At 37.6% G+C, this 15911-nt stretch overlaps 1 protein-coding gene across 4 annotated transcripts in view; it reads right to left on the bottom strand.

Annotated features, from left to right (window-relative positions):
• Positions 1 to 15911, bottom strand: part of LOC6541198 (protein bunched, class 1/class 3/D/E isoforms) — a 91726-nt gene that overhangs the window by 19507 nt on the left and 56308 nt on the right. For 3 of the 4 annotated variants that reach the window (XM_001969689.3, XM_015158956.2, XM_015158953.2), the window contains one exon: positions 1530 to 1581. In XM_001969689.3, the coding sequence (XP_001969725.2) occupies positions 1530 to 1581 (52 nt within the window). Of the gene's footprint in view, positions 1 to 1529; positions 1582 to 6966; positions 8114 to 15911 lie in introns of those variants that run through there. The other variant, XM_015158955.2, reaches the window with a different exon arrangement.

Raw genomic sequence — 15911 nt, 5'->3', positions numbered from 1 at the left:
CTCGTATAAAATATTATTTTATTTCTTTCCTCACCAAGGTCAAACGCAACAACAGAATTAAACGCATAAATTCTGCGGCGAACAAGAGTTAAATTGAAGGAAAAACGGAATGCGCTTGGGGAAAATACTTTCACAAAGTGAAGAAAAGAGGGAAAATGTTTCTAGGTGGCTAGAAAGGAATTCAGTAACAAAAAATATAAAATAAAAGCAAGAAGAGAATCGAAATGAAATGCGTCGGCCAAAAGAAAGTGGGGAGAGCAATTGAATTGACCCAAATGACCATTATGGGTGGCAAGTTGCAACTGCAACAGACACTGTACACTGTCTCTCAATTGAATTTCGTGGAAAAGGAAAAGTTGATTGACTTTAAATGAGGCAAGATCGAACAACATGCAGCAGCCAGTTGCCACAGCTCAAAATGTGTCATCAAGTTCCGCTTGGAATTTTCTATTAACTCCGCTACTCGGTATAATAAATACGCAACACATTTATTGATATTATTATATATTATTATTATTTATCAATATTGATTTTTTGAGGGAGCAATATGAATTGGGCTTAGCCAATCCATGTGAAAAGAGGCCTACAATTCATGGAAGTTTTAAACTTATCGCAATGAAGCATTGTGGATGGTCTCGTTATTTATCAAAGATACACATCCTTTCACATACACATCATTCTACGATAGCCAATTCCTAAGATACTTTTTTTATTAGGGCTGGCAACAATATTGTCTGTTAGCCACAAAATACTGACTTTAGGCAATCAAAATCATTGAAACTTTTATTTTGACTGATTGCAAAAGCGATTATAAGCTCGATTAGATTGTTCACTTGAGATAAATTCGATTGTTCATTGCGAACAAGACATAAACTACGAATTTCAATGGTTTTCCATTCATAACGCGCACCACAGTTCATTTCAGTTCATTGAAAAAGACTCAAAAGCAATTGTCATCTCTCGGGATTGTTCATTGTTTTAAGAACTGTCTTTTAATTGGGTCTAAATATAGGATCCTCCATTGAAATGCATGCCATCTCAGTACAAAGCAAATTCAATTCAATTGAACTAAATTTGTACTTCATGCCGAGAATGAAGAAGGAGGGCCACTTGATTGAATTGTATCTTTTTTGTGAGCATGGCGCCCCACTCGAACATCTTTTCGCTGGGCTTTTCGTGTTTCTTGAGCTATTTATGGATTGCTGAGACTTGAGACCTTGCCTAATCGAGATTAAGAATGGACCATCTTGGAAAAAAAGCGACTCTTTTCATGGTCAAAAGTTTAATAAAGCTGAAGGCTCAGCTCATGACGTCTGCTGCCGTTTTTTTTTTTAATTTTTGCCTGATAACACTTTTTTTTATGAACATTGGTTGCCCCTTTGTGAAGATTAACGATTTCATGTTTTTCAACGTCTTATCAATTTTTCGCTGAAAATTTTAATCTGTTTTTTGTGTTCAAATATTGACTAAATCGTTGTATTTGTAAATGTTTAAAGTAAGCTAGAAAAATTAATTTATTTCAAACTTACCATTGCCTGCTCGATTTTGTTATCAATCGCAACTGCACTTGTTCCAGATGCACTGAAATAAAGGAGTAAATAGTTATTACAAATGAACAGATAAGTAATACAAGTTACAAATGTCTTTTTGCGTTGCTTTTTATTTTTGCAAATATAAGCTAAGCTTCCATCAAATATTAATAGCCCCTCATCAACTAACATCTCAATTAAAAACGAATCAAATTCCTATTTTTACTGCCTACTTTCTGATTAACGAAAACTTTAGCTGAAGACCTTCGAATGGAAGTTATTTTTGGCGATCCGACCTTGCTGATGACAGCCGAAAATTGAGGTCAATATGACAATAAAACTTCCTCTACTTCGCAAAAAGAAATAAAAAAACCGCCAACTCCGAATAAAACGCAAATCTCCCCATCTAATTGCAATGCCAAATGAGCAATTAAGTTGTCATAAGACAAAAGTGAAAGATGAATGGTTTGATGGTATGAAAGGTGCACAGACATTTTGATTGAATTTAAATCCGATGTAGTGAATTTTATGCAACCAAATCGGGTTTTCCCCGTGCCACCACTATTTGATCAATATGGGCATATTTCTTTAATTATTGAGTGCAAGCAAAAGTGCAAATTATTCCATTGCCCGGTCGATCGATTGACAAACCATTATGTAACTCTGAAGGAGAGTAGAAAAGACGCAGGAAATGATGTTATGTAAAATACTAAATCAATCGATTCGTTGCTTTAAGCATTCTGGTATTTTAAGAAATTTTGAAACAAGTGTAAATAAAACTTTATCAACAAAGTGGTATTGCTTCTTTAAGATACGAAGTGCAAAATAATATTGTGTTATTCCATCAGAAATCAATCAGAAATGGTATATTGTTCATATCTAACTGTCCCTTACGTTATCAAATGAATTGGATATGTGCTTCAGAAATGCCTGCCATACGCAATAGCTTCTAATAATAGATATTGCACGATACAATGGAGTGTGTCATCAGGGTAGATGGCTATAAGATAGTTACACCAATGTGAAATAATAGAGTAATGAGTCATTTGAAATCCATATCTATACGGTTGCCAAAATTGCCAAATGCCCTGGGCATGTAGGAAATAAATCTATAAGAAAGAACATAACAGGGATGTATGAATATAAAAATGGTTTACAATTCTTGGCAAAACACACATTGCTAATTATTTGTATCCAGGCATTTTGAAGCGTTTCATTCTTCACTTAAGTGTGACAAAAGCAAACCCCAACGATTGCAAATGCACTTTTATGATAAACACATCGTGATGTTGATGCTTTTGCTGAAAAGCCATCAATTAAAATGAAATGGAATAGTATCGTGCAAAATAATTAAAGTCTGTGGAAGAAGACGGTTGGTTGGGCAATCAAGAACGAGCGGCGGGCCAGAATTATGAGTGTTTCGTATTCGAAAGCCGACGGGCAGTGAATACTTGTGAGTATTCCCCCTGAGTCAGCCGACAAGGACGAAAGCCGGCAAGTTTCTTAACCTGCGTGGAGGAGTCAAGGGAACTTAGTTTACGACTTTCCATATCATCTCTCGCCTTGCCTGGGAAAAACAAGACGGGGGAAAAAGTAAAAGTCTCGCCTTTGCATCCACACGCATGAGTACGGGTGCAATGACTCATGTCGTGACTTTTGTTCTCTTTCTTTGGGCTATGGGCACAAACAAAAGGCAGAAAAAAATAAAATAACAATTATTCGCCAATGTCATTTTGGACATCGGTCAACGGCGCCATTGTTGCTGTAGTTGTTTTCGCTGGACACGCGGAGTTTTTGGCGAAAATTCGCTATTCGCATGCCCATTAAATTTAATTCGTTCGATAATAAAGTGGGGAGCAATTTGAACAAATAACACACTCAATTATTTGTAGGTGAATGGGTGCATTAATTACACCAGGATTCGGCACAGTGAGGGGAACTGTAAAGTACTCATTAAAATGCACTTCAGAAATCACTCTTAATTGAATACTAGTTAATTGAATTTTGAGCTTTAAAGTTAGATGTAAGCAAACTTGAATTTAAGGAAAATGTTTAGTTCAATAATGAATTACTGGCTCCCAGACTTGGATCGATAATCAAAAAGTCATTGCTAAGTTAGTAAACTATTGCACATTTGGCGTTTTGACTACCGACTTTGAGATACTGTTTTGATAGTTTCCAACTACTCTATTCAAACCATAACAATCGTGCACAGCTGGCGGCCGCAAGACCATCATTAGAGCATCTATTGTTGCTTTGCTTCGTTATCATCTCGGCAGGTGTTATCAGCATGAAGTCCAGCAAATAATATTAGACATGGTAAAAGCATGAAAGTACAGGCAAACAAAAATAAAGAAAGAAAAACGAAAAAAGGAAGAAACAAAATCACGCGGCGAACACCAATAATATATACATATATTATTTTTTTTCTTTAAGTAAAAAAAAGAGCAAAGTGAAGAAGAATAAACAATACAGTGAGGAAAGAAAGTGCAAAGTTTATTAGGGTTCAAAAACCGACATCGAACGCACGTAAAAATATCAGTGATGTCATTTATTTATTACTTTTTTGCTTCAGCTTTTGTGCTAATTTAAATATAACTTGTTTATTTTATGTTCGGCATCTTTTAGTTTCGGCAGCTAGTGAGCTAACTAGAGTTTCGGTATCAGAGTTCTGCTATCACATTTCCTTACAAACTTACTGAGTAATAGGTAATTTACGTTTCTGTATTATGTTGCAGTTGGCGTGTTGGCGCCTTTTAGAAACGTGCCACTTTTTCTTTCTTTGACGCGCCGAATGAAAAGTAGTTTCCAATCCAAATCCAATCGAAACGATCTGATGCGATCTGAAGCGATCTGATAGCTGTGAATGAAAGTCTGGCCAATTGCCAGGCTAATCCCTTGAAGAATGTCGCTGCTCTTTGCCATTTTCCCACTGGCTATTTTCATTCAAAATATCATGATACGCCGGCGACTTTTTGTGCGAATCACACGGCTCAAATTGTTCTAAGTGTTTCCGAAATTTTAAACTTGCGGATGGCGACTCTGCAATTCTCCCTAAAAATACAAATTGCTTGCCCAGCAAACGACCTCCGCTGACTTGGCAAAATCGAACAATGCATAGTAAAAACAAATATCGAAATTGTTGTCAGGCCATTGCTGATGTAAGCGAAACGAGAATTTGGCATACATATGAACATTCGTATGTACATCATGCCATCCTCGCCATTTCGAAGCCGTCGATGATTTCCCCTCACTGGCGTGGCATATTTGTGAAGTGTTTATTTGCATTTGGGGCTCTGAAAAGTCGGGAACGATGACACTGAGTTTACGACTCCAGGAAGTTGGCGAACGCAAACAAAACACATCGTACAAAGTGTTCAGCAAAATAGATGCAAAAACGATCGCAAAACGGGAAATGAATTTATAGCAAAGTTTCAGTTGCGCATTCAGATGCACATAGGCTCTGAATGAAATGTTTATCATATTCCGAATATACATATGTTTTGTACGTGTTTCAATAAACAATTATACTCGTACATAGCGGCAAATACATAGATTAAATTACTGTGCAAAACATAATTAAAGGAACCATGTGCCCCTGACCCAAATAAAACCGAATTCGTGAAAAAGTACACAAATGAAATAAGAGTCTATATATAGGAACGGCGAAAAAAAGGGTTGCAAGGAAAACAAAAGGCGGTTTTGAAAAACTGCCTGAAAAGAGAGTCGATAAAGAGTAGACAGTATGGAAATGGAAGTCCAAGACCAAGACCGGTTCAGTTGAGCCGCCTTATTGTAGGAAGCCTTAAAGTGCCAGCGAAACCAGCGAAGAAATGTCGCCAACTTGGCAGGCTTCATGGCAAGAGGCGCGTGGCAGCCTGCTCCTCGACGCGCCCCCTCTTCACCGAATCTTCCACGCCCATGCAAACGCAAACTTGCAACAAGTTGCCTAACTGGACGTAACGGACAAAAACAAAATGGGGTCAGTGCAAAACAAAAAATAGTATTTTATTCAACTAACGATGCGATGCGTTGGCCCGTTTTCCCGGTGATGTAAGGCTCCCCATAGACAGGAAGCGGCCAGCGGCCAGCAACCAGTCTTCCACACATAATTCGATTATTCGGTACAGTTTAAAGTGGATATGTCAAGCGATTTTCCAGCGCCAAGCCACTAGGAGATCGGAGATCAGTGTCTTAAGTGCCAGGCCAAATAAAAATCCGTTTAAATTCATTTGCACGGCTACCATACTGGTCACCCAATACCCGGCGAGATCAACCATTTATGCACATATATATTCTCTTATTCAACGCACACTTCATTTACCAATATCTTTAGAGTAGCCGCCGACTTATCCAACCGATAAATATTTATGTGTGCTTATGAAATCAACACTACAACCCACCGATATTTATCAACGCCATCCACAACTTAGCACCCTCAAGTAAAATTGCCATACTTAGATCTGATAAAAGATCAAAGCTCAGCTGCGTTGCCATGCACGGGGTATAATATAGGGCCCATTATGGAACTTCATGATGTCTGGGGCTCGCTAATTGGTTTTCTAAGCAGGGAATCACATCAGCTGTGGGTCGGAAGTACATATTTTTGCCATATATGTATTTATAGCCACCTGCGCTCAATTGTCGTTTGCTTAGACGTCTGAAGTCTTGTTTTCCTTTTCCTAGCAGTAGTTCACACAAATTCGCTTAAATTAGCCGCCACCAATTTGACAGTTTACTATAAGCAGCCCTGAGAGACATCTAAAATTAGTCATCACTTGGTTTGTCAATAATGATGTACAACCATTTTCTGATTTTACTACGTTTTCTACTAAGCGCTATGAGTACTGTGCCACAAAACTTGATGCCTTTATGGTTGGGGTTGGGTACCAATTAAAATCTAGTAGTTACATGTAGTAACAATTTCAAATAAAATTACCCTAGATAATGCTCACCAGCTTCAAAGTATCCATAAAGATATCCTAGGTGTTATAGTTTATTATAAGAACTTTAATCTGGCAGTACAGCAGTATTTCGGATCTGAACAAAAATAGCTAGCAACCAATATAAACAGATTCATAAAGTGTTCCAGCTGGCAGCTTACCTAGCAAAACTCTCTGGCTGAATCCAGTAGGTAAGCAATTTTATCTCAGAGATAATTCCGTTTGCCAACAAGTGCAGAACAAAGAGCTACTGTTCCCACTGAAAAAATATCTACTTTTTTTTTCTCGGGTTGACCTCTGCCCAGGTTGTTATCAGCTTGGACAATAACCCCCTTTCTATCTATATAACCAATGTTTGCTTTCCCACAGGCTATTTTTAAGAAATTCGTTAATTGAAATCATTATTTATATTTGTTTATATTAAATTGATAACATAGAAAGTATGAGTGCTGTTCTTGCACTAAAAAAAAAAAAAAAAACTATCGCATACTCACTCTGGCAGAAAGTAATCGATATATTTCATAACGACCTCGCGAACGGGATCCTGTTGCTTGCCCGAAATACTTGGATACATATCGAAATCCATATTGACGATGGTATTATTATGATTATTATTGCTGCCGGTTTCAGTTTTCATTATCGATATTACGATAATTAAATACGACTTCTTCCTCTACCGTAACTCTTATTTAAAGTTGTAAGAACTTTATAGTTAAAATGCACACTAGCGATATGTTCAAAAATTTCTTGGGATTTTCGTTTTTCCCGATTGCTTAATTTGACAAATTTGTTTCGGGGAGGTCCCAGCTGCTTTTTCTTATTAGATATACACACACACAGTTGGGAGAGCCAAAACACTGGTTTCAGTGCATGTGCATGTGTGCAAACAGTTAATTCTGTTCTCTTTTTAACAGCTTCCCTTTTAATGAGTTCCACTTGCATTTACACATGCATTTTAGGCGTTCGAAATTGTTCGGTCTTCTTAATGTTTTAACTTAACACACCAAAAAAACAAAAACAACGAACTGGGGAGCTCTTTTATTTGTGTGCTCAGAGAGAGGTTGTCTCTCTTGCTGAATGCGTTTGTTTTCGTTATTCAGCAACTCCCTCTCCCGCTCTCTGCTTTCTCCTGGACTCTCTCACTGAGTGAAAAAATGCGCGCGAGACGTTTTCGCCGTTTTTCCTTTTCTCTGAATTTTTATATGCAGTGTCTAGCGAACTTTTGAGAATTGTTTAGACTGCTGGTGTAAACAATTTGCCAGCATTTGTTCTTTTTCTGTTAAAAATGTTTCGCCTTGTCTCTTTTTCTCCCTTTCTCTCTCTCTCTCTCTCTCTTTTACACGAATTGCAACACAGACGCACAGATAATAATAGGTATTTTTCACACAATTAATTAACAACAATTGAGCAACGAAATAAAATTAAAGGCCAAGCGACAAAAGCGACCCGAAGTTTTAACTTCTAGGCGATTTTCGTGTTTGAATGGAAAGAGCTCCTCAGCATAACTGAAAATGTTGACGTCGCTGCTGCGCTTCGCAGTAACATTCGCTGCCGCCACTGCCACTGCGAGAGCCAAAAAGAGAGCTGAACGTGCAGCAGCAACTACAACAATGGTTTCAACAGCTTTTCGGTGGTGGCTTTTTGAAGTTTCCAAGTTGGTGGAAGAGAAACCCACAGACAGAGAGAGAGAGAGAGGAAGTTTTACTAAGCTGTTGTTTTGGCACAAATGCAGAGCCCCTGAGAGCACAACAAAGCAAAGCTTAGCAGCTAAAGTGGAGCTTGCAATAAATACTACAATATACTTTTCATATAAAAAGGTTAAAGTTAATGCATTCTAAAGGGTAAGGGGGTATTTTTTCTGACAAGGAAAAGTTTCTACTGTGGTAAACATAAATGCATAAATATGCGAATTACGCTGTAAGGTTTATATTTACTTAAGATTTTCCATAACTAAATCATCAGTATTTTGGTCCAACTACAGATCGGAAAATGTCGATCGGTTGGCATTGGTTTCAACTTGACAACAGAACCAGCAGCAACAAGAAATACTCCTACAGAGGCTTTACTGTAAATATGGTCTGCGATCTTTATTACGGAACCCTTTTTCTCGACAGCGACTCAATGCAATATTCTCATGGCCGCACCACGTTTTCGCTGGGCTCGTGTTAAAGGCAAACAAAAATGCATGAAAAATAAACAAACAAGAGATATAAACACTGAAAGAAGACAGTGGATGCCCAAAAAAAACAGACGAACGAATCTTTCCAATCAGTGAATTTATCAGAGGGGAGACTCTCTCTCTCTCTGTGAGATACCTACGCACACCCACACACACATGGACGATAAAAAAGCAACATGGCTGCTTTTCAAAAGCTTTTTAGCTGAATTTCAGACACAGAGAGAGAAACCATACAAATGCGACTTTGTCAGCAGAGAGCGAATGCCGAAGAGAGAATGTTGGCTGTAACGGCAAAAGAACTTTTGAAATCCAGTGATGCGATGCAGCAGCAGTAGCAGCAGCAGCATCAGCGACAGAAAGGGACAGCTAGAGACTCTCTATGCCACTTGACTATGACAAGTTGCCACGTTGAAGGCTCAATAACCCGTGTGCTAACTGTAGATTTTCCATACACATTTCAAGATATTCCCACGCTGTTGCATTGTGGAATATTGAATATATTGCTTGGGTTTTTACTTCCAAATCAGCTGGTTTTATTTTGGTAAAACGGGTGGGTCTGTCGATAAACCCCTCAAAAATCTACTGATCCAAAAAACACATCGTTTATGATTATGTCTGAACTTTCTTACCAATACTTTGCATTACTTGATCCAATTAATTCTGGTTTACCTTTAAAGCTTACCCTCTGCGACGTGGTTTACCATAACAACGTTTATTCAATAAAACTCACCTGCAAAGGAAAAGAGAAAAATCATTAATAAATGTGTATCTGGTGTATAATTAAACTTAATTTATTTTCCACATGGACACCCAAACACGTCTATTTCCGGACGCTCACGCATCAAGATTATTTACCCTTTCGCACTTTCCCGACATTTTCTTGCCTTTTCTAACTTTACGACTTTTGCAACACCCCGAAACTAAACCATTACGAAATCGTATCGAAATTGTTGGAGGAAAGTTTTGTCGGTCACGCAATGAAAATGTAGCAGAGAAATGTAAAAGAAACGTGCGTAGAGATTGTGCAGGAAAATTAAACAATAAAAGCTATAGAGGGGAAAATAGCATAAATTATTGTCAAAATATAGAGAACCTTTTACAATTTACACTTAAATGCTACCCATTCTTTTCCTTTTCCTTTGCTGACCTGAATTGATCCCATTTACCTTGTTTTCCGTAACCTCAATATTTGCCTTGAACAAGCTGATTTCCACCTCGATGGAAACCACAATAAATATAAATCTCGAAAATATGCAAATTATTTGTGCAAATTGTTTTCTTTGCCAGCTGCAAAAAGTGCAAATAAATGTCAGCAAAGGCGATATTTTGTATTCATAGCTGACAAAGGCGAACGTGTGCCAAGTCTCATCGAAAAAAAACTCGCATAAAAATCCATACCAATGTAACGCCGTCTATATGGATAAAAAATACTGGAACCTCCTTGTTGTTAACGAGTGTTATTTTCGAGTGTGATTTTATTGGGTGGTAAACAGCAATGAGCCTGTTGATTTTTCGCACAAAACAACATAGATGTGTGGATCGTGCCACGCCCCGCCAATTAGCAAAGGCCCAGTCATTAGCGGTGAAAAGTCCAAAAGATCGGCCAGTTGGCAACATTATGTTGCCAGCCGGATTTTGCTTGGCCAGCAAAAGCAACAATTGTGTAACATAAAACAGCGTCTAATAGCTGTGAACAGTGTGGTGGCCGTTGAGACAAACCCACAACAAGATAGATGGATATTTCCAGGCATTGTCTTGTTGTTGTTATGAAACCCAAGACAGCCCAAGACAACCAACAACGAACGAACAACAAACGAAACAACAAACGAACAACCCAGGAGACATAGCAACATTTAATCGTTTGGCTTGGGGCTGCACGTCTTAGGCGCATCTTTGCATGCCCTTTCCTAGAGGGTCTACCTAGTTCTTTAATCAGTAAATAGCATTTTGATAGAGATCATATAATAACTCTAGAAATTAAGGTCTGTGGAGTCTGTAATATGTATTCAGTTGTAGCACTACTTTATAACAAACTTAGAATGAGTACGGACCCGATATTAAATCCAAAAGTTAACTCAATTTTATTATCAGTACTTATAATAAAATAGAAGGGTATTCAAGATTCACTCCAACAACTTGTTTATGTCTTATGCATTTAAAATCGTGAGCTCGGCTTGGGGTTTTTTTTTGTTACTTTCATTTTCAGAGTTTTCCAGGCAATGGCAATTTAATGCCAGGCTGCAAGTCATTAGGTGGCGCCTGCACCTCTGACCCGGTGAAAACCTGCCCCTCAACCCAAGACCGTAGAAAAGCGAAAGGCGAACTCACGTCAAGTTCAACCTTTGACCTCAGCACTCAGTTGTTGTTTGTGCTGTTGTTGCGGCAGTGTGGTGTGGGTGGTGAGTGTTAAACGCACAACAAGAAAAACATTTTGAACACTGATTAGCCACTCGAATGCTTGTGCTCTCTAATTTCCACTTGACATGTCAATCCAACATTAATTCGAATTGAGTGCCATTAATAAATGTAACATAATTTTCCCTGACATTGGGTCGCTTAAGAAAAAAATGAAGACCTAATTGACATTTAGCTTCATTACTATGTGCTAATCAATGGATAAGGTTTGGTTAATTGTTTATGAAAAAGACCCATAACGTTGCTTTTTAATTTTCCTTTTAGTCTTTTAATCAAATATTTGTTTCCCCCAACTGCCTTGGGAAAATTTCGCTTACAAAATTCCGTCACGCGTTTTAATTGAATTTGTATGCAAATCTGAGGCAGCCATTTAAATATAAATTAAAAAAAAGGTGGCAAGTAAATGTTAAGGTTAACTTGTTGGCAACTTTTGCCTTTCACTCACGCACTGCTGACGCAGTCGAGAGTCGTAAATTTAAAAGATAAATAAAGATACTCATAAAAGTAAATAATAATGAAGCAGATACATAATGGCAAGCACCAAGAACAGGATGCCCCGTGGAAATAAGTATCGTACATGATATTTGTAAATCAAATTTATAGTCTTTTGCAGTTCATACATACAGAAAAATAATCAGGTCCATTTCGCTGACTACAACATATTTACATCATACTTCCTGAAGGTTGTGTATTTTTTTTGGGTAATGTGTGTGTAATTAAATTTCGTTATGTTTTGGTGACTCCATAAGGAGTCAATTTCCATATAAAAATGCCTGTCATAAAAATCTGTTGGCAACATCGAACTATTCCGAATTCCAAATTTTTTAATCATACAGTTTAATGACACCGACTAGGAGCAAATGTCACATTAGGCAAACTCTTTCGCTTTCATCTTTGAAAAGTGCGTGTTTGCGTAGATATAGCCAAATATAGACACTCGTAGTATTCATAAATCTTTCAACAATTTGTTTGTTTGATGGTTGACGTCATGTGTTCGTTTGTCGGCCGCATTCACTGAACATTGAAATGTTTGCACTTTGCGTATTTATCTTTTAATTGAGTCATAAAATCAACGAAAAGCCAAAAAGGGGGCCAAGTCAAAAGACGAAAAGTGGAAATATTTACAGTCAAAATACGATCGGTTTGCGATGGGCAAAGAAAAGAAGAGTAATGTGACGTCAAAAGTGGCGGGAAAAGCGCAGAGGACTCTTTGAACTCTGTGAAAAAAGGTGGGTAAAACTAATCAAGGTGCAAGGTTGTGGTCGCACCTTCATAAGTGGATTGATTTTCGATTTACAACTGAGACAGCCTGGCGGCAAACGAATATGTATTATATACTCGCATCATCGTCATCGGTGAGACCTGAGTTCGTGGCAAACATTTTAGCATTATTAGATCTTCCTACTATTTACGACTCTGGCTGGCGAACGTAATCTAACCGCAGCCGAGTAAACAAATCGACAGGAAAGACACGTATTACAGGCAGCACTTACTATATAGCACCATCGCCTGGCCGCCTATAGACAATCATTCATGTTTCACGTGCTAATCGTGTAAGTGGCAAGGAATATATGGAATTGGAAACGTGTTTGTGCAATCAAATCAATCTTAAGTTGCGACCCATGATAATGCCGCAGCCATAAGCGATTATGGACTGTGAATTATCAATTCTAAGTCTGTTCAAATCCTCTTTGCTTTGTCTAGGCCATAAAGTAATTGGAAATAAATAGACTTTGTTACCTAAGAGAGAACCTGTTTTTATACACGAAGCCACCCATCTTTTCTAATATTAATTCTTATCAATGTTACTTGAAATAGGGATTTAAATTAATTATGTCAACGAAGAATACTACTTCTGTTTAAAATGTATCTTGCTAACTGATTTAAGATTTAACTTATCGACTTAACTTTGTAAGCCAGTGTAATTGATTCATGCTTAAAGAAATCTCTCAATGAGTTTTTCGTATTTTGGCACACCATTCCTCAACATTAATTTCCTAAAACCACGAACTGTTTCGGCGAAAACAAAATTCCATTTCCCACATACGGCTAAATAACTTTTTAGCCATTGAACACCTGAAGAAAATTGAGCGCCCAAGCGAAAAGACTTTTCATGGTCAATATAATTTGAGTATGCGCCAAAGATGTAAATATAGTAGTGCATATGAGGGAGCCATCAAAAAAAGTTTTTACTTTTTCATCGTCGACTGAGGACAAGAGGAAGGAAATGTAGAGAAAATTGGAATACATCTAAATGGAAATCTAATTTATTGGATAATTAATGTTGGGAAAATCCATCCTTTAATAAGTTTTCTTTAAAAATAGTATTTTTACAGCTCTTGACCTTGAAAGTCGCTGGTTCCATGCCAGCATGTGCAATTCTTATTATGTTCTTTTCGGCTGGCTCCACTTCAGTGGCGATGAACAGATGGCTCTGTGGAAAGCCGCTTCTGTGGCGCCTCTTTCACCTTGAAATGAACATATTCATCACCCTTCTGACCCATCCTCTGGAATCGAAGATTCATGCCTCCCCCGCTGTTATTGTTTATATTTCGCTAACATTTTGCTGTTTATATTCGTTTCGTTTTTGCTTCGCCCTCTTGTTGTTCACATTTTGTGTTCACGTTAAGCGAAAATTTATTGAACATTATTCATTCGCCTCCTGAAATGATTTTGCGGGGAAAGTGGGTATTCACACGTTCATAGAAGAAGGTAGGAAAGATTAATTGTTGCATACTGTTTTGCATTTCGTTTCATTTATCATGACTTGACATTAAGACAATGTCAAGGTTGTTGTATAATCTCCATTTGCGCATTGCTTTGTTCGATCGGAGGGATGATTAAGTAGTATAAAGTAGTAACTTCGATAACCAAATATAAATTATACAACATTTAGGAGCAAATTTGTTCACCGCATAAATATTTATAGATCCAATCGATAATCGCGATATAAATAAGTTGTTTTCGATTCATTTTGATAAGCTGGAACGAACCATTTGAGCGGTTAGCAGGTTTTCCCGCAATAAAGAACATGTGTGGCCGCTTTCACGCCGCTTTTCCACTTGAAAAACTCTTCTCTTCTGTGCTCATCGCCTTTTCTGCATACATATAGGTAGGTAGGTAGGTAGGTAGTGGGTATCGCAGCTATAAGCGCTGCTGGGCACGAAAAGGTCAAAGGTCGCACACGACCTTTTGAAGTGCATTTACCTTTTCAGTCGTTGACACAAAAAGACTCGAAAACTTCTTTTTTTTTCCGTTCTAGTTGCTTTGTAGTGGGCGTGGCTCAAGCCCTTTTCCACTTGGTATTATTGTAGTTGAAGTTCTTAGTTCGTCTGTCTGGGCTTTTCCAGATTTCTGAGAGCTTTTTGTTGATATTTTTGTGCTCATGCGAGTTCAAGGCAGTTCATTGATAAAAACAGCAAAACGACAGCCAAGAAAAGTTTCGCCTAATTACTACCCATTGTTGTTCAGTTGTAGGCGTGAATCAAAAAGACTGGAGAGTGGGAAAACCCAGAAAGGTAAAACGACAAACAGACAGAATTCAAAATGAGCCGCAGAACGAAGGAATGGGTTCACCAAATCAGAGGTCTAATAATCATTTGCTCGGAGATATTGAAAATTACTTTGTGTTTTGCAGACAACAAGCATCGCTTGAACAAGAAAAGCAAGAAAACTAGCTTTCTGATAATAATAAAGAATTTGATCTCGTATTAGGAAGATTAAAAGGATAAAATGGTTATTTCGATATTTCAGACTGAAATGGCAATGACAATTTACCCAAGGATGAAATCACCTTGAGCTAATTAGTAGCTTGCGAGCCATTATCATCAAGGTTTTCTTATAGAGATAACACATCTATTCTAAGGGCAGCAACACAAAGGAATAAAGAAAAGTAGCAGCGTAAGTTTGCGTCAGAATCGGTCGAAAGTCAATGGTTGTAATGGCATTTATTATAAACAATTGCTGAAACAGCTAAAAATAATGATCCTGACGTCATGCTTTACTATTGGTTGTACTGCAAAATCAAATCCTTTAATCTTAATAGATTTTATTTAAATTACCAACATGTGTGCAATGCTAACCTAACTTACACTATCTTTAAGTATGAACATATAGAAAAAGTGTGTTTTTTAGATTAAAGTATCTAGTTAACTATATAAATTTACAGCAAAACGATTAACAACTTTATATGTAGGGGCAGAGTAGAGCGCTTTTTGCCATGTGCAATTAGAATGCGATGCGATGAATGCGATAAACGGTGGAACAAGTAGACTTCTCTGTTTTGAGAACTAAGTAAATGAAAACTGTGGACTGGGTGGGACAAGGCACATGTGCGCGCGTGGCTGTTAAAATAAACAAAAGACTCCCACGTTCACAAACAGAGGAAAGAATCGAAAGTGCATAAGGTATTCTACATGTACATATATCTACGAGTATATAAATTAAATCAGCTGAGGGCGAGCGGATATATGTACATATAAAATGCAGCGATTCTGTTGCTGCTGCTTTCCCAGCGTTGTTTTTTATTGTACATTGATTTTTTTGTAATTATTCAGCTTAAGCTTTTTAATAAACCCCTTTTTTTTTGCATTTTAAGCCATTTCGCTGCTGTGGTAGTTCATTTAAGGCTAGTCGCGTTTGCACTTATGGAAATTGATTATGCAAATGGTTTACAAAATTGTTTTGTTATAATAATATAAAATAAAATGGGTACTATTTTGCTTTTAAATGAGAGAAATTGCGACTTGGACTGCGACTTTACTAGTTTACTATGAACAACATGAACTGCACTATAATGCCACCATTTAAAATCAGTCACTATAAATAACTGATTCTTGGGCTTCT

The sequence above is a fragment of the Drosophila erecta genome, unplaced genomic scaffold (genome assembly GCF_003286155.1).
Source record: "Drosophila erecta strain 14021-0224.00,06,07 unplaced genomic scaffold, DereRS2 tig00000055-arrow-pilon, whole genome shotgun sequence".
Lineage (NCBI taxonomy): Eukaryota > Metazoa > Arthropoda > Insecta > Diptera > Drosophilidae > Drosophila > Drosophila erecta.
This window is presented reverse-complemented; position numbering and strand designations above follow the sequence as displayed.